This window comes from Pongo abelii, chromosome 12, assembly GCF_028885655.2.
Source record: "Pongo abelii isolate AG06213 chromosome 12, NHGRI_mPonAbe1-v2.0_pri, whole genome shotgun sequence".
Taxonomy (NCBI): Eukaryota; Metazoa; Chordata; class Mammalia; order Primates; family Hominidae; genus Pongo; species Pongo abelii.
In genome coordinates, this window is record NC_071997.2 from 22,597,892 (window position 1) to 22,617,377 (window position 19,486).

At 43.4% G+C, this 19,486-nt stretch overlaps 1 protein-coding gene across 2 annotated transcripts in view; it reads right to left on the minus strand.

Annotated features, from left to right (window-relative positions):
* Window positions 1-13,340: 13,340 nt before the first annotated feature.
* The window catches only part of MRPS5 (mitochondrial ribosomal protein S5), a 37,983-nt gene continuing 31,837 nt past the window's right edge, over window positions 13,341-19,486 (minus strand). The window contains 2 exon segments of one of the 2 annotated variants that reach the window (NM_001131367.1): window positions 13,341-14,859; window positions 17,349-17,485. In NM_001131367.1, coding sequence (NP_001124839.1) covers window positions 14,638-14,859; window positions 17,349-17,485 — 359 coding nt within the window. In that variant the 3' untranslated portion in view covers window positions 13,341-14,637. 2 annotated transcript variants of the gene reach the window in all.

A 19,486-nucleotide genomic window follows, 5' to 3' on the forward strand; every position in this document is an offset into this window, starting at 1 on the left:
GTGAAACCCCGTCTCTACTAAATACACAAAAATTAGCCGGGCGTGGTGGAGGGTCCCTGTAATCCCAACTACTCGGGAGGCTGAGGCTTGAACCCGGGAGGCGGAGGTTGCAGTGAGCCGAGATTGCGCCATTGCACTCCAGCCTGGGCGACAAGAGCGAAAAACCGTCTCAAAAAACAAAAACAGTGAAAAAAAAACCCCACAATCAGTGCAGAGTGCTGAGCCCTCGGCCAGCAGTACCTCCCTCCCTCCCGGAACCCCTTCCTGGCTACCCTCAGGCAGGCCCCGCCCACTAGGTCACCCCTGGCAGGAGGGTGCCTCCTGGGTGCAGCTCACCTGGCGGGACCGGCGCCTCAGCGCTCTCGTGAAACTCCAGTGCCCAACCCAGTTCGGGCCAGCAGGTGGCGTTCGCGGAGCAAACACCGAGTGCGGCGAGTAAGCGAGCTTGTTCAGGCGGGGGCGTCTAGACCCTCACAGAACCCTCCACAAACCAGCAGCAGCTAAGAGGATGATACTGCCGGGGACAAGGAACAAAGGCTCCTTCCTGCGGCTGAGCGCGCCGCCAGCCCGAGGGTGGGGGCAGGGGACGCTCCCCAAGTCCCAGCAGGCGCCACCAGCGTCCCAAACGCCAGCGCACTCCGCCCGCGCCTCCTAGAGCGCCTGGCGAAACAGAGGTTTTCCTGGCCGCTATCCTGGCGGGGCGCCCCCCACCTGCAGGGACCCCACCAGGGCTCAACAGCCCGCTGGGCAGAGCTGGGGGGATCGGAGGGCCCCAGGACTGTGGCGGGGCGTCCCGCCCACCCTACAGGGGCCTGTGCAGCTGCTGGGGTCCTCTCCGTTCCCCCTCCCCACAAGCCTCCGCAACCACTATGTGTCCCACTGTACACAGCACCCTTGACATAACTAACTCCATCTTAGAAAAAGACTGCATCTTACATATCATAGGACACTTCGCTAACAGGGACCAGATGTTTCGCCTGATCAATAAAGACTGCATCCAGCCAGACAAGGACATAACCAAGCACACTCCTCCACTCAGTCCTCATCAGAGGTCACTGTGGCCATAAGAGCAGGACTTCAGCAGCCCCAAATGGCCGTCTTAACAGACCCAGTCTTAACAGTCACTGGTGATCAGCACCTGACATCTGCCCACATCAAAGACACTTCCTAAAAGTACCGAAGATTGCACCAGCCCACACCAGGAGATTTCTTTTTCTCTGTTACTCTCCTTGGACTGGTTTGTTAACCTTTTTCCTACCGCCCTTCTCTTCATGTTAAATGTTACTGTGTGCCGTGGAATGTTTAATCTATAACATTTATATACTGATTAAGTATATATGACTCTGCATGGCTTGTAATACTGACTGGCTTGTGGAGTGGCTTGAGCATGTGTGCTCTGACTTGGGAAGTGAACAGAAAGTACTAAGGACAACTGCCCCCTGGGGAACTCCACGGTGCTCATGGCTCCTGTGATTGAAATAACATCAATCAAAGTCTGACACTGTGGAAAGACAAAACATGTGCGGACCCGGTTATCCTTGCATTTGCACCGCTCACGACAGATGGCTCGGGACCCACATGCACACACAATCCAGCTTCAGCTCTGAAGTAGCCATAAGCTCCCCAAGGCCACAGTCCCTTGGCCCTCTACCCAGTGTGTGCACACACATGCACGCACACACCTCCTACTGTCCCTTATGACCCTACGCAAAAATCCTTTCACTCCTCAGCGCTCCTTGAGCTTTCTTTCAAAGGCCTTTGAAACACTTGCCTCCCGTCAACTCTCTGAGCTGGGATTCCCACGTAAGGGAACTTGTCCAGCCTCAATGGGGCAGCTTGTCTTAGGAGCTGGGCACTGAAGCCAGCCTGCCTGGATGTCAACCGTGGCCTCACCTCTTACTAGCTATGTGTTACTTTGAGCAAGTTTTTTAATTTGGGGATATAAGTGCTCAAGGTTATTAATTTAAATATGTAAGTGGATTACAACACTGTCAAGCACATGTCAAGTGTTCAATAAATGTCAGCACATTGAAAAAAAAAAAACCTTAAAGTCACAGGACACTAACACACACCAAACAATATTCTAGTTAAGAATGAGGAGCTCAATCAACATCAAAGTAATGAGCAAATCTCTGAGGGTCCAGAATCACTGATTTGAGTGCTAAGAAAAAGGCCAAGGTGCTTCTGCCTGTCGCAGGCTGCAGAGCTGTGGCAGCCAGTGACAGCACTGTGCAGCATAGACACTCATTGCTTCTGCCTGCACCTAGAGCTCGGCTCTCATTTGCTGGCCTCTTTCTAAAAATAAATGAGCCTCTGGCCGGGCGCAGTTACTCACGCTTGTAATCCCAGCACTTTGGGAGGCTGAGGCAGGAGGATTGCTTCAGCACAGGAGTTCAAGACCAGCCTAGGCAACAAAGTGAGATACTGTGTCTACAAAAAGAAAAAAAAGATTAGCTGGGTGTGGTGGCATGTGCCTGTGGCCAGTTACACGGGAGGCTGAAGTACAGGCTCACTTGATCCCAGGAAGTCGAGGCTGCAGTGAGCTGTTTACACCACTACACTCCAGCCTGGTCAACAGACTGAGACTCTGTCCCTAAAAAAATCAAAAATTTTTTAAAAAATGAGCCTCTTAGAAGTAGCAGCACTGGGCTGTTGAGATGCTGACTCCAACTCACATGCCACAGGTCTAGGAGGAGCTCAGAAGGCTCCACTCCCTGAGCTGCTGTTTGTCCCCTGCAGCCCATCAGCCACCAATGACACCCAGCAGGACGCTTTACTCTCCACCCATGCTATACTGGCTGACAGTGTGGATTTTATGTAACACTCACGCGATGGAGAGCTCATTACTTTCAGAAAGCTAAGATGGTGGTGGAGGGTGCTGGGGGCGGACAGAAGAGTTAAGCAACACGACTGACGTCACACAGCAAGTTGATGAGTTTTCAAGCTGCAGTCCCCAGATCCCGTGTGCGTCCTGCCTCTGCCCCAACAACCCTGACTTACACTTTAGGCTAGTGATAAACTGCAGTGTGAATGCATGATCTGCAGCTGAAAGGTGTTTGAAAACCGCTCAGGAGAGGAAGAGAAGAAATGCGATTCTTTCAAGGTAGTCTTTGTCATGCAAATCTGGAATCATGTTGCTAGTAGGTATTTACAGCCCTTGAAGATCACACATCTAGCATTTCAAACAGAAGTGATTACCTCTGTAGGACACAAGCATTTCTTTTCTTTTCTTTTCTTTTTTTTTTTTTTTGAGATGGAGTCGCTCTGTAGCCCAGGCTGGAGTGCAGTGGCGCAATCTTGACTCACTACAACCTCCGACTTCCTGGTTCAAGCGATTCTCCTGCCTCAGTCTCCCGAGTAGCTGGGATCACAGGCATGTGCCACCACGCCTAGCTAATTTTTGTATTTTTAGTAGAGATGGGGTTTCATCATGTTGGCCAGGATGGTCTCGATCTCCTGACCTCGTGATCTGCCCGTCTCAGCCTCCCAAAGTGCTGGGATTACAGGCGTGAGCCACCGCGCCTGGCCCAGACACAAGCATTTCTAACTGCAAACTATTTCACTGAAAGGAGAGATAGGTTTCTACTAAAATCATCAATGTCTACATTGCAGCATTCAGTAAACAGGGACTGCTATATTTGGGAAGCTCTTCCTGTCCCCTGGTGGTTGTAAAGATGTTTAGATAAACTGCACACTAAAAAGTGTACTCTTGGCTGGGCGCGGTGGCTCACGCCTGTAATCCCAGCACTTTGGGAGGCCGAGGAGGGCGGATCGCGAGGTAAGGAGATCGAGACCATCCTGGCTAACACAGTGAAACCCCGTCTATACTCAAAATACAAAAAATTAGCCGGGCGTTGTGGTGGGCGCCTGTAGTCCCAGCTACTCCGGAGGCTGAGGCAGGAGGATGGCATGAACCCGGGAGGCGGAGCTTGCAGTGAGCAGAGATCGCGCCACTGCACTCCAGCCTGGGCGACAGAGCAAGACTCTGTCTCAAAAAAAAAAAAAAAAAGTGTACTCTTGGTTAAGTTTTGATATATATATATATATATATATATATACACACTGCGAAACCATCACACAACCAATTTGTTGAACATATCTGTCACCTGACCTGCAAAAGCTGCTTCATGCCCCTTTGTAATCCCTCCCTCACACCCATTTTACCCCTCCCAGCCCCAGGCAACCACTGATCCACTTTCTGTTATTATAGACTAGTTCGCACTTCCTAGAATTCTACAGAAATGAAATCATACAGCATGTGCTCACTTTTTGGTCTTACTTCTTACACTCAATGCATTTTAAGATCCATCTGTATTGTGTATCAATAGTCCATTTCTTTCTTTTTTTTTTTTTTTTTTTTGAGACGGAGTCTTGCTCTGTTGCCCAGGCTGGAGTGCAGTGGCACAATCTCGGCTCACTGCAAGCTCTGCCTCCCGGGTTCACGCCATTCTCCTGCCTCAGCCTCCCAGGTAGCTGGGACTACAGGCGCCCACCATCACGCCTCGCTAATTTTTTTTGTATTTTTTTTTTAGTAGAGACGGGGTTTCACCAAGCTAGCCAGGATGGTCTCGATCTCCTGACCTCATGATCCACCTGCCTTGGCCTCCCAAAGTGCTGGGTTTACAGGCGTGAGCCACCGTGCCCGGCCCAGTAGTCCATTTTTATTGATCGTTCGTTTATCAAATGTATATCAACAGGTAAATGGCTACACAAATTGTGGTATATCCATACAATAGTTATTACTCAGCAATAAAAATGTAGCCATTTACCTGTTGATATACATTGGTGTTGTTTCCAGTTTTTATTACAAATTAAACTGCCATGGACATTTATATACAAGTCTTGGTAAGGGCAGATGCTTTTGTTTCTCTTGGATACATACCTAGGAAGGGAATGATCAGGTTATGTGGCAAGTGTATCTTTAACATTTTAAGAAACTGCCCAAGTATTTTCCAAAGTGGCTGTACCGTTTTACATTCCCACTAACAATATACAAGAATTCCAGTTATTTCATCCTATCTTCACCATTTGGCAGAAGGATCTTTAGACATTCTAATGTATGTGGTGGTATCTCTCAGTGGTTTTAACTGCATTTCTCTAATGACTGATAAGCACCTTTTCATAGGCTTATTTGCCATATCTATATCTTCTTTGGTAAAGTGTCCAAATATTTTGCCCATTTTTATTGTTATTTTCTAATTATGAGTTTTGAGATTTATATATTCTGAATACAAGTCCTTTATTAGATATGTCTGGCAAATAATTTCTTCCATGTGTGACTCACCCAGTCTGTGGAAGACTTTTTCAAACACATCTTTTCAAGAGAAGAAATTCTGAATTTTGATAAAGTTCAATTTATCAACATACAGATTGTGCCTTTGATATTGTAGCTATAGGTCACAAAGATTGCATCTAGGTTTTTAGCAGTTTTAGTTTTGGGTTGTAAATGTAGGTCTGAAACATCATTGGTTAATTTTTGTATATAGTGTGATATATGGTTCAAAGCTCATATTTTGCATATGGATATCCATCTATTCCACCACCCCTATCTTTCTCCTATTCTCCTATCTTTTCTTCACTGAATTTCCTTTGCATCTTTGTCAAAACTCAACTGACCACATTTGGAGGGTGTATTTCTATATTCTATTTTCTTCCATTGATCTGTGTCTATCTTCACTGGTACCACAAGGTCAATGACTGTAGCTTTAGTCTGTTCAGTTCAAAGTGCTAATTTCCCCCTTTTTATTTTTGTTCTTTCTCATGGTTATTTAGATGTCATTTAGTTTCCAAATATTTGGATTTTCCAGATGCTACTGATTTCTAATTTAAACCCACTGTGATCAGAATATATACTCTGTGTGACTTAAATCCTTTTAAATTTATTGAGACTTGTTTTATGGCCCAGAACATAGTCCATCTTGGTAACTGTCCTGTATGCCCTTGAAAACAGTATGTATTTTGTTGTTGTTGGTAGAGTGTTCTATAAGTCAATGACAGGCCACAGCAGGAGGATTGGTCGAGGCCAGGAGTTCAAAACCAGCATCGGCAAAAAGGTAAGGCCCCCATCTCTACAAAAAAATTAAAAATTAAAAATCAGCTGAGTCCAGTGGCACATGCCTACAGTCCCAGCTGCTCAGGAGACTGAGGTGGGAGGATCCCTTGAGTTTCGTTGTTCGAGGCTGCAGTGAGTTATGATTGTGTCACTGCACTCCAGCCTCTGCAACAGAGAGAGGCCCCATTTCTTAAAAAAGAAAAGAAGAAAAAAGAAGCCAATGAAGTCCAAGCTGGCTGATAATGCTGCTCACATCTTCTATATCCTTACCAATTCTATTTGTGCCAATTACTGAGACAGGGATGTTAAAATCTCTATTAATTGTGGCTCTATTTTTCATTGTAGTCCAATCGGTTTTTGCTTTATGTATTTGAAGTTCTATTTGTAGGTGTCTGAATGTTTAGGACTGCTATGTTGTCCTGATGAATTATTATTATAAAATGGCCCTCTATATCCCTAGTAATAGTCCTTGCTGTGAAATCTACATTGTCTAGTATTAACATATCCTTCAGCTTTCTATGAACTTACATTAGCGTGGTTTATTTTGCCACCCTTTTACTTTTAACCTATCAGTCTTCATATCTAAAGTGGATTTCTTATAGGCAACATATAGTTGGGTCTTGCTTTTTAAAAATGAAATCTGGTAATTTCTACTGTTTAATTGACATGTTTAGACTTCTGGTTTCTGGTCTGGTGTCTAAGGAGCCTGGGGGCCAACACTCCATACTAATAAGTAAAAACTTAAAGAAACTGAAAAATCAAAACCTCTTCTTAGATTTATCAAAGAATTGAGTTCACAAGGCAAACTGGTGTCTCCAGAAGTTGAGAAATTGGCTAGATTCAAAGAATCACAACTTACCAGAGCAGAAACCCACTGGCAGAACCATTCCAGGAAGAAGTTCAGGGTAGGGAAACCTAAACTGTAACTGATGAATTGCTAGAGGCTCAGTGTGGCCAAGTTTGAAAGGTGAAAACTCCAGGCGGACCCAGTCATGGTGGGGAACATTTCTACGAGTTTGACCTCCAGGAACTTACCATGTTCCCACAGTGAACACCTACCAGGCTCCTCCTGCTTCCGGCAAGGAAACAGGGAAAGTAACCATTTTGAAATACGACAGAATGCGTTCTCAAAAAGTCTTGCCCTTATGATAAACTGTGTTATCAGAGCCTATCTGACCTGAGAGAAGGGAAATACTCAACTCTGTTATCCTGTTCTAAGTGGGTAAAAACCGAGGAGTACTTGTAAAGATTATGGCCCTAGGCCACAGATTCACTAAAAGACTAAGACCTAATCACAGGACTAGAGAAGCTGCTTCTATTCCTCACCTTAACTCGCCAGATCACTAAAGGCCTATTTGAAAGAGTTCCCTTTACCCAGTACATCATGTTTGTCCAACAACAAATTACAAGGCATACTAAACGACAAAAAACAGTCTAAAGACACAGAGCAAGCATCAGAACCAGACTCTGATATGGCAGGGATGTTGGACTCATCAGACTAGGAATTAAAACAACTACAATTAATATGCTAAGGGCTCTAATGGAAAAAGGGGACAACCTGCAAAAACATCAGGTAACGTAAGCAGAGAGATGAAAATTCCAAGAAAGAGTAAAAAACATGCTAGAGATTGTAAAAAGTGCTATAGCAAAAATGAAGAATGCCTTTGATGGACTCCTCAGTAGACTGGATACAGCTGCGGAAAGAATCTCTGAGCTCGAGGACATGTCAGTAGAAACTTCCAAAACTGAAAATCCAAGAGAAAAAAGACTAAACAACAACAACAAAAAACTGGAACAGAATATCTAAAAACTGTGGGACAACAAAAAGTGTAACATACACCTAATGGGAATATCAGAAAGAGGAAAGAGAAAAAGGAACAGAAAAACGATTTGAAGCAATAATGACTCAGAATTCCCCCAAATTAACATCAGATATCAAACCACAGATCCAGGAAAACACACACACACACACATACACACACACAAAGGTGCCAAAAAAGTACACCTACACGTCATATTTACCCTACAGAAAATCAAAAATTAAGAAAAAACCTTGAAAGCTTTCTCTGCTCGCACGTGTCATGGTGGCATCAGGCACAGCCTCAATGTGCAAAACAATGCCTGCAAGTTCATGGACCTGAATGTGCCATGGAAATACTCTGCCAGCAACTGTGGCATTGGTGCCAAGGACCTCACGTCCATCCAGATAAAGTGGCCAAAGTTGACAAGGTTGCAGACAGGTTTAATGGCCAGTTTAAAACCTATGCTATTGGCCAGGTGCAGTGGCTCACTCCTGTAATCCCAGCACTTTGGGAGGCCAAGGTGGGCGGATCACTTGTCAGGAGTTCAAGACCAGCCTGGCCAACATAGTGAAACCCCGTCTGTACTAAAAATACAAAAATTAGCTGGGCGTGGTGGTGCACGCCTGTAATCCTAGCTACTGGGGAGGCTGAGGCATGAGAATCGCTTGAATCCAAGGAGGTGGAGGTTGCAGTAGGCCAAGATCGCGCCACTGCACTCCACTTCAGCCTCAGCAACAAAGCAAGACTCCATCTCAAAAAAACAAAAACAGAAACAAAACCTATGCTATCTGCAAGGCCATTTGCACAACGAATGAGTCAGATTACTCCATTCTTTGAATGGCCAAGGCGACAGCATTGTTTCAAAGAACTTCTGACTAGAGAGCATCATGAATGTGCAGTATTTCTCATAAAGAGTTTTAAAAAAATCTTGAAAGCTAAAGGAAAAAACATCCTACCTACAGACAGCAAAAATAGAATTATATCCAACTTCTCCCCAAAAACCATGCAAGCAAGAGTGGAGTGAAATATTTAAAGTAGTGAGAGAGAAAAAAACACCCCACCACCTAGAATTCTGTATCCTGTGAAATTATCCTTCAAAAGTAAAGGAGAATAAAGATTTTCTCAGACAAACAACAGGGAATTTGATGCCTTGTGAGAAATGTTAAAAAGTTCTTTAGAGAGAAGAAAATGACAAAAGTCAGAAATTTGATTCTACATAAAGGAAGAGCATCAAAGGAGGAATAGGTGAAAGGAAAATAAAAACTTTTCATTTTTCTTGGTTGATCTAACAGATAACAGTTTGTTCAAAATAGTAATAGCAACAATGTACTTGATGAGTATAGTTTATATAAGTAAAATGAATGACAGCAAGGGACAAGAGGGGGGAATTAGGAATACTTTATTAATGCAAGGTACTCGCACTACCCAAGAAGCAATATACTGTTATTTGAAGTTGGCCTTGGATAGTTGTAAATGTGTACTGCAAGATCTATGGTAACCACTAAGGAAAGTTTAAAAAAAAAAGAGTATATGCCAAGAAAGGAGAGAATATGGAATCAAAAGGCAGAAAAAGTGGAAAACAAAAATAGGAACAAAGAACAAGGGCAGCAGATAACAGTAATGTTATGGCAGACATTAGTTCAATTCTATCAAGAATCACTTTAAATGTCAAAGGTCTCAATACACGAATGAAAAGACAGATTGTCAGAAGAGGCAGATTTTGATTCTTGATCAAAAATCAAGTATATACTGGCTACAATAAATCCACTTTAAATATAAAAATGTATGTAGATTAAAAGTAAAGGAATGGAGAAAGATATATCATGCTAACACAAATCAAGAGAGTAGCTATATTAATTTCAGACAGAGCTGACTTCAGAGCAAGGAAAATTAGCAAGGATATGGGAAGATGACATGATGATAAGGGGTCAATTTTCCTAGAAGACATATCCTTGTTTTTTGGGGTACAAACATGGCTCATTACAGTCTCAACCTCCCAGGCTCCAACAGTCCTCCTGCCTAAGCTTCCTTGTAGCTGAGACTACAGGCACGCACCACCGTGCCTGGCTAATTTTGTAACTTTTCGTAGAGACGAGGTCTCATCATGTTGCCTAGGTTGGATAACAATCTTTAATGAACAACAGAGCATCAAAAAATACATGAGGCAAAAACTGAGAACTGCAAGGAGAAATAGAGGATCCAGTATTATAGGTTAGAGACATCAACACCCCTCTCAAGAAACGGACAGATCTAGCAGGAGGAACATCAGTAAGGACACAGTTGAAAGTTACCACCACCATCAACCAACTGGTTATAATGAACACATTTAGATCACTTACACTTTAGGTGATTATGAATATGGCTGGGTTTAAATCTACTATCTTGCGTCTTGTTTTCTATTTATTTTACCTGTTCCTTGTTCCTCTTTTCCTGTCTTCTTTTAGAATACAATCTTAAAACTTATTAATAAAAAAGTTTTAAGACTGCATTTGTATCCTCTTTGTTGGCTTAATAGCTGTAACTGTGTTACTTCAGTGATTCCTTTAGGGCGAATTTTTAGTGCACATCTTTAACTTAAACGAATCTACCTTCATATGATACTACAGGACCTCAAATATGTAAGAACCGCATGACTACGTATTTCCATTTCTCCCCTCTGCCTTTGTGCTATTATCATGTTTTACTTCTATATGTTGAAAACCACATTATTTTTGCTTTAAGTGGTCAATTAGGTGTTAAAGATATCTAAATAAAAGGATATATGAAATTCTTTATGCATATAATAACCTACCTAGTTATCATTTCTAGTGTTCATTTATTTGCATAGAAGCAGGTTTCCATCTGTTACTATCTTTCTTCTGCACGAAGTACCTCCTTTAACAACTCTTGTAAGGCAGGTCTGCTGATTCTTTCAGATTTTATGTCTGGAAAACCCTCCATTTGGCCTTCATTTCTGAAAGATATTTTCATTAGGTAAAGAATTCCAGGTTGGTAATGTCTCTCTCTACATACTTTAAAGATGGTGTTTCCCCATCTCTTACCTTGCGTTGTTTCCTACAAGAAAGCTGCTGTCATCTTTACCTTTGTTCCTCTGTACCTAATCTTCTCTCTTCCTCACTTCTAAAATTTCCTCTTTATTGCTAGTTGAAATTTGATTGATACAGTTATTATATTTCTTGGGTCTCAGTAGTTGCCATCAATTCAGCTATTATTTCTTCAAAAAAACTTTTTTTTTTTTTTTTGAGATTTGCTCTGTCACCCAGCCTGGAATACAATGGCGCGGTCTCGGCTCACTGCAACCTCCACCTCCTGGGTTCAAGCAATTCTCCTGCCTCAGCCTCCGGAGTAGCTGGGGTTACAGGTGCCTGCCACCATGCTTGGCTAATTTTTGTATTTTTAGTAGAGACAGGGTTTCACCACGTTGGCCAGGCTGGTCTTGAACTGCTGACCTCGTGATCCACCCGCCTCGGCCTCCCAAAGTGCTGGGATTACAGGCGTGAGCTACTGCGCCTGGCCATTTCTTCAAATTGTTTTTTATACCTCCTTTCTCCAGGGACTCCAATTATATACATATTTGGCTCCCAAAGTTGTCCCATAGTTCTCTAATGCCCAATTTCTCCTACCATCTCTTCTTCAGTCTTTTTCCTGTTTCAGTTGCTGTCTTCAAATTCTTTCATATCTTTTTCTGAGATGTCCAATCTGCTGTTAACCCCATTCAGCGTTTTTCATCAGATATTGCAGTTTTCATCTCTAGAGGTTCAACTTGGTGTTTTTTATCTTCCATGTTTTTCTCTCTAGCTTTCTGAACGTATGGAATACAGTCATAATACTGCTTTAATGTCCTTGTCTACTGATTGTCATTGTGCCATTCCTGGGTCAGTTTTGATGGACTGATTTTTCACTTCATTATGAGCTTATGTTCATGCTTCTTTGCATGCGTAGTATTTTTTTTTTTGAAACGGAGTTTCGCTCTTGTTGGCCAGGCTGAGTGCAATGGCATGCTCTTGGCTCACCACAACCTCCACCTCCCTGGTTCAAGTGATTCTCCTGCCTCAGCCTCCCAAGTAGCTGGGATTACAGGCATGTGCCACCACGCCTGGCTAATTTTTTTGTATTTTTAGTAGAGATGGGGTTTCTCCATGTGGGTGAAGCTGGTCTCAAACTCCTGACCTCAGGTGATCTGCCTGCCTCGGGCCTCCCAAAGTGCTGGGATTACAGGCATGAGCCACCACGCCTGGCTGCCTAGTGACTTATTAGATGCCAAGTATTGTATATTTTACTTTATTGGGTATATTTTTTGTATTCCTATATTCTTGAGCTTTGTTCTAGAACTCAATTAAGTTACTTGTAAACAGTTGTGTTCCAGTTTGGTCTTGTTTCTAAGCTTTCTGAGTTGGGACCAAGGGTAGTTTTTATGCAGAGTTAATTTTTCTACTACTAGGGCATCTTAGTTCTCTTCCAATGCCACCTAGATTACAAAGTTTTCCACTGTGACTGTTGATAACAGGCACTATTTTCCACTCCAAACACTGTTCCCGCTAATTCTTTTGGGTGAGTTTCCTCACAGGCATGCACTGTTAGTGTGTAACTAAATATCTGATAGAAACTCTCTGCAGATCTTAGTTCTCCTGCTGTGCAACTCTCTCCTCAAAGGCATTCTCCCCTGTGAACTCTAGCCATTTCGACTGCCCAACTGCACCTCAACTCCAGGAGACCGCCAGGTCCTGATGGGGTAACCCTTCCTAGAACCACGGACTCTCCGCAGATAGTAAGTACGGATAATTTTGTTTCCCCTCTCCAAAGGATCATTGTCCTTTATTGCTTGAAGTTCATTGTCTTTATATTTGCCGGGTGTTTAAGAAAAGAAGGAAAACTAACAAGACAGATAACCTTTAGGAAATAACTACCTTACTCTAGCAAAATACCACACACAAAAAAAGGGGGCCCACCCACACCAGACAACGTCACAGGCTGAAAACTTTCACCATCCAGCCTAATATGGCCTGCTCCCTATCCCATGGTGCCATTAGGGTGCTCCTCCTACTTCCAGCAGAAAGGCCTCAGCAGAGGTCCCGAGGACAGCAACAGGAGGAAACCTGGATCTCCATCCTCACAGGCAGTAACGAGGCAGTGCCCCATCCCATACCAGCACCATCAGAGGAAGCATGCTGAGAGATTTAAATAACTCCCAGAGCTTCATAACATAACAGTGAAGATGTCAAGGATACAGCCAAAGTCACTCACCATAACAAGAACCAGGACATTATAAACTTGAATGAGAAAAAACCTCAAGGGATGTCAACACTAAGATGACACACATGTTGAAATTTTATGACAATTTTTTTTTTTTTAGAGACAAGGTCTCACTCTGCCACCGAGGCTGGAGTGGCATCAACAAGGCTCACTGCAGCCTCAACCTCCTGCAATCAAATGATCCTCCCGCTTCAGCCTCCTATGTAGCTGGACTACAGGCGCACACCACCATATGTGTCTAACTTTTAAATTTACTTTTACTTTTTGTAGAGATGAGGTCTCACTTTGTTGCCTAGGCTGATCTCAAACTCCTGGGCTGAAGCAATCCTCCTGCCTCAGCCTCACAAAGTGCTGGGGTTACAGGTGTGAGCCACCACACCCACCTGATGACAAGGATTTTAAAGCAGCCACCATAAAAATGCTTCAGTGAGCAATTATAAACACTCTTGAAGCCATTTAAAGAAAAAAAAAAAAACAGTCTCAGCAAATAGCCTCAGCAAAGAAAGATAAGATATAAAAAAAAAATCAAATGGAAATTTTAACTTAAATATACAATGACAGCCAAAGTTAAAGTACTGCATGGATGGTTCAAGAGCAGAATGGAAAGGAAAGAGAAAATAACCAGTTATTCTGAAGATAAAACAATAGAAATTACCTAAACTGAGCAACACAGAGAAAACAGACTGGAAAAAAAATAAACAGTGTCTCAGGGACTCACGGGACAATAGGAAAAGATTTAACATTTTGGTCATCAGTCTCCCAGAAAGAGGATGTGGGTGGGGCAGAAACAGTATGCAAAGAAATAAAAAAATATATATTCCACAGAATGGGTAGAAACTTCTGTAAAGCATGTATCTGATAGGGGGGCTTATATCTAGAAACTATAAGGAACTCAATAATAATAAAAAATAACTTTTTAAATGGGCAAAGGCTCTGAATAGACATTTCTCCAAAAAACATACACAAATGGCCAATCAGCACATGAAAAGATGTTCAACATCATCAGCCATCGGGGAAATACAAGTCAAAATTGCAATGGTATACAATTAATATACCATTTAACATTCCCAATAGTAGCCTACAACTTCCATTTCCACTGTGGAAAATGGTTTGGAAGTTCCTCACGGTAGTCAAGTTACTTAACTGCTCTGTAAAATGAAGTTAATCACATTCACTTTGGATGAATGAGTTCATATATATTAGCTATAATTACTATAGCAATTATCATTGTGTACATTATTACTGATTGGGTCAAATTATTAACCCCGTCTCCCTAATTCATTTACTTTTGTTACTTTGGATGAATATTTAAAGTAGTCTTGAACTAAGATATGTATGTAAAGGTTCTATCACATTGGCATATAACATGTGCTCAATAAACGAAAGCTATAATTATTTATTTCTAAAGAGTTTAAAGATTAAACTTTCCTCAAAACAAACAAAAGGCAAGACAACACCCCAAGCTGTAAGGGGTTGAGTCTCTCCTAGGTGCAAGGCAGCACAGGAACTGGCTGCACAAGGCCAGAGAGGTTACGTGGCGGCTCTCTTTAAATTAGACCACACACAGCGCTTCATTCCCTGTGCAGTCTTCACGTCTTCCCAGTCCAGTTTGATGTCTGGAACCTCATCTGGCTCTGGATCCTTCCTCAAGGCCCCCCGGGGGGAGGCAACCACAATGGGCAGAGGGCCACATTCCTCTCGGATTTCCACAACATGGAGGCCCTTCTTATCAGCCAGCTGTTGATGGGTTTCCTAGGCAAGACCAAATTCAGAACAGGTTAGGTCTGAAGTACATTTGCAACATAAAGAGCAGGAACTTCCACAGGCCACAACAGTACAGCCTGGGGGAATTCAAAGGCCATTTTAGTGGATTTGGGTTAATGTGATTTGTGGCTAAACTCTGATAACCTGTCATGGGTGGAGTCATTTCAGCCTCATCTGCTGCATCTGCCCACCCCAAACTTGGACAGAGGAAGGGCCTTGGCCTCTGGTCTCTTGCCTTCTAAACCCTCCTGATTATGCACCATGCTGTGCCAAACACTGAACTTGAATCTCACCAACCCCCTAGATCTAACTACCAATTTACAGTAAATATAGGGGGAGATAAGACATTAAGGACCCTATAGGTATTTTAGTCAGCAACAGGCCAGGAAGCACTACAAAACAAACAACCTGGTTTCCTCAACAAAAAATCGTAAGCGGGGCGGGGCAGGGGGAGGCGAACCTATTTAAAAGGCATAGCAAAAACATACATTAACCTGTTCTGCAACCTGATTCAAACACATTGTGTAAAAAAAAAAAAAAATTTTTTTTAATCTAACAAATGGAATTTGTTCATTTGTATGAACAATGATTGGATATGTTTGATGATACAAGTTACTATTAACTTTTTAGGTATGATAATAGTATTACAGGGTATTTTTTAAAATCCTTATCTTTTCGAAGATACATACTAAAATATTTAGGGTTGAAATAAAATGTCTGAGATTTGGTTCTAAATAACTGGGGGTGGTACTAAGAAGAAAGACTGGTCATGAGCTGGGTAACAGGGCCATGGGGATTCATTGTAGAGGGAAGCCACAGAGATCTGGAAGCAGGCAGATTAGTTCAGTAGACGTTATTCATGGTACAATGACATACCTGCTATGTCAATCCCGTGATCCCAGGCCTTATGGCTGCCTTGCACTATTCTAATTATATATCTAATGCCTTGCAGTATGTTTGAAATTAGAAAAGAGATACTGCCATTTCATAAACAAAATAAAATAATTTATATTGGTGTATCTTTCAATCAAAGGCATATCACCTAAAGTGGTGGCATCTTTTCCTTTTGGAGTGACATATTAAATAATGCAACCTTTTATAGCTGATGGCATTTTAGGAGAGATGACATATGGTAACTATATCAGAAGGTTTAAAAGACTAACAGAAAACAAAGATATCACATAAAAGAACAAGTCTAAGCTGGGTGCGGTGGCTCACGCCTGTAACCCCAGCACTTTGGGAGGCCAAGGCGGGTGGATCACGAGGTCAGGAGTTCAAGACCAGCCTGACCAACATGGTGAAACCCCATCTCTATTAAAAATACAAAAATTAGCCGGGCATGGTGGCACGTGCCTGTAGTCCCAGCTACTCAGGAGGCTGAGGCAGGAGAATTGCTTGAACCCGTGAGGCGGAGGTGGCAGTGAGCTGAGATGGAGCCACTGCACTCCAAGCCTTGGTGACAAAGCGAGACTCCGTCTCAAAAAGCAAAAACAAACAAAAAACCAAAAACAGAACAAGTCTACTGGATCATAAATAAAACCTATCTAAAATCAACATCTTAATTAAACCTCTAATGTTTCAATTTACAAGTGCTCTGAAGGGTGTTTTAGACAGTAACACACACAAAAGCTGTTCAGAAAACAGAAAGCTTTTACCCAAAGCCACCTTTTTCTTTTAATTTTCCTATTTTAAACAGAGACATGTAAAATTACTCCATGGATCACTTTAACTAAAACCCACCACTGTACTCCTGAAATGTCAGGAAGCCTGCCAAAGTCCTCAGCTAACAGAGTTCAGCAAATGGAGCCTATTGAACCTGGTTGTTTTTTCTGTTCATCCACCTATGCTAAGGTCTACCCATCCTTTCAGGAGACAGGCCAGCCCTCCTGGGCAGGTAGGGGAGCTGCCCAAGAATGGGGGCCCGGTACAGTCACAGCCCTGCCCTCCATGGTGGGTGATTGGGAGCCAGGCCCAGGGCTCCCACGTATGAGGAAAAGTAACCTGGTATGTTAATGTTCATAGTTCCCTACCAACCCAGGCATCAGTCCGAACCACCTACACAGGTAACAGGGAACTGATTGTGCCTGCCCTGAGTGCAGAGGTGCCCTGGGTGCTTCATCCTAGCCCCAACTGAAAGGACTAAATTAGGAAATGGACTTTCTCTTTTGATTTTACTTTCCCATACTGTTGGAGCTTTAGAACAAGCAGGTGTTATTTTCATAATAACATGTAGATTGTAATTACTGGCTTTAAAAATGCTGCTTAGAAAAACCCATGAAGTACTTTTTAAAAGGTAATTTTCATGAACTCATCAGTGGATTTAACTAAACTGATGCAGTCACAGACAGCAAAGAATGCCCAACTCCTCAGGTGGCCCCAGGAAAGCATCTCCAGGAGGCCCCAGGGCATCGTACCCCCAACACACACAAGTGAAATACAAACTAGAACTTCTGTTTCAGACCCCGGGAAAGGATTACCTGTCTGGAGAGCCCATGGAAGAGGCCCTGGGTGAGGCTGAGCATATTAGTGGACCCAGAGACCTTGGCATACATGTCTTTGATGCCAATGAGCCGGCAGATGGTGATGATGGCCCTGTGGCAGCGGAGGCCGTAACCTAGAAAAGGAGAAACCGGGTGAAACACAGCCCACTCACCTGCAGCGGGAGGAGTCACCCTGCTGGCTTTCGCATGGCTTCAGGCTCTGGGCTTCGGGAAACTGGTTCATATTCTGGTATCACCACTTCCTAGTGAGCTGACCCTTAACAACTTACTTAACTTCCAAGATGACACTTAGTCAAACAGGATACTACAAGGATTAAAAAGATGACATCTACAAATATCTTGAACACATTTTGAGGGCAAAAAAACAGGATTGTTATTGAGATTAATAAACATGCATGAAAATTCTTGGCACCCCAGACTCATTTAACTAAGGATGGAGGGACACATCTCTTCTCACCCTCCTTGATAGTTCCGTTGCCCTGAGCAAAGGGTCCACACTTCCTCCTCCTGGAGAAGCTCCTCTTTTCGTTTTGGTAACACATCCTCTCCTGGATTTCCTCCTAGCTATTGGCCTGTCCTCTCCTCCTTGCTGGCCTCTAAATCATGGGGGGTCTCCCCTCCAGCCACTTGCCCTACCCTTTTCTGCCTGTAATTCCTTCTCCAGAGAGCTTTAAAAACACAAACCAAACACGTTGCTCCCCATTTAAAGATCCCTCCTTCCCACTGTTCTTGAGATTAAAATAAAGAACGCCATGGCCTATTCAGAGCCTTCTGTGCCTGAGTCCTGCCCACCTCCCTGACCTCATCTAGAGACACGCCACCTCCTGCTGGCTTCCTCACCTTAAGGACTGCACTTGGGATTCCCTCTCCCTGGAATGTCCTCCCAGCTCTGCCCCCTTGGCTCCTTCTCACCTTCAAGGTCCCACTCAAATTGCTCCTCCTCAGACAGGCCTTCTGTGACCATGCTATTCAAGGTGGCATCCTTCCTTCTGCCTTCCTCCCTCCTACTCTAACACAGTACCCTGATTAGGGCACTCAACGAAACCTGTTTATCCAATGCTTCCCCTGAGTGGAAGATGGCTCCCATAAAGGCCAGGATATTGTTTGTTTACTGCGGTGTCCCCAGAGCCCAGAGCAGTACCTGGCAAATGCAGGTGGAGTGACGGAGCTGCAGGGCCCAAGTTTGGCCTTTAATATTATTTACCAGACATAAAACTCAGCACACACCTCTTCTGCTCCAAGGCAGACGATCTACTCTGGAAGTTGGACATTACTGGCTTTCTAGTTTGACTTTTTATGGTCAAGAACTATTCCTTCTACTTGAAAGGGCCAATGAACTGTGGCCTCCATAATTATGCCAGAGCATGCAAGAACTTAAGAGGATAGCTAAAGACAGGTCACAATGGGGTCCTCTGTTCTTCCAGGTGGAGTTATGTACACACAGAACAGGTGCCGCCGACGTGTGAACACAATGCACCCATGTCTGGATGAGCACAGGTGTGCACGCACCTAGAGAGAGGTACACGTGGACGGGGGTATCATGCAGATTCCGGAAGGAGCTGAGAGGCAGCCTCTACCCTGCCACTGCTCGCTGAATGACTGTGACAAGAAGGTGCCTCCCTAAAACACCTACTTGGCAGTGCTGCTGGTGAGCACCAAGATGATGTGTAATACACAGTACCTGGACCAGCAACGACACTGCATGAACACTGGCCACTGTGTGACACATACACAAACACCCACGTGACAGTGGTCATAGTCCTATGGTAATGATTTGACTACCTTCCAGGCAGAGACTGTGTCAAAAAACACTTGTTTAATAAATATGGCAAAGTTTTGCAGTGCTGTGTGTGGAACTGAATACCGTTCTATAGCCGAGGTAGAAGTGTTCCATGGTTAAATACATTTGGGAACACCACACCCTCCATTTCTCTTGGGAGATTCATAATGCATGGCAGTGCATTAAAGACTGCAACATTCACAAAGATGCAAAAACACTTTTGGTGCCTTTCCTTAATCCAGTTCTGCCATTTGGCATCCTTTTTGGAGTAAAACCTTTTCTATCTCCTACAGAACTAGTAACACATGGGCACATCGTTTAGGAAATGCCTATT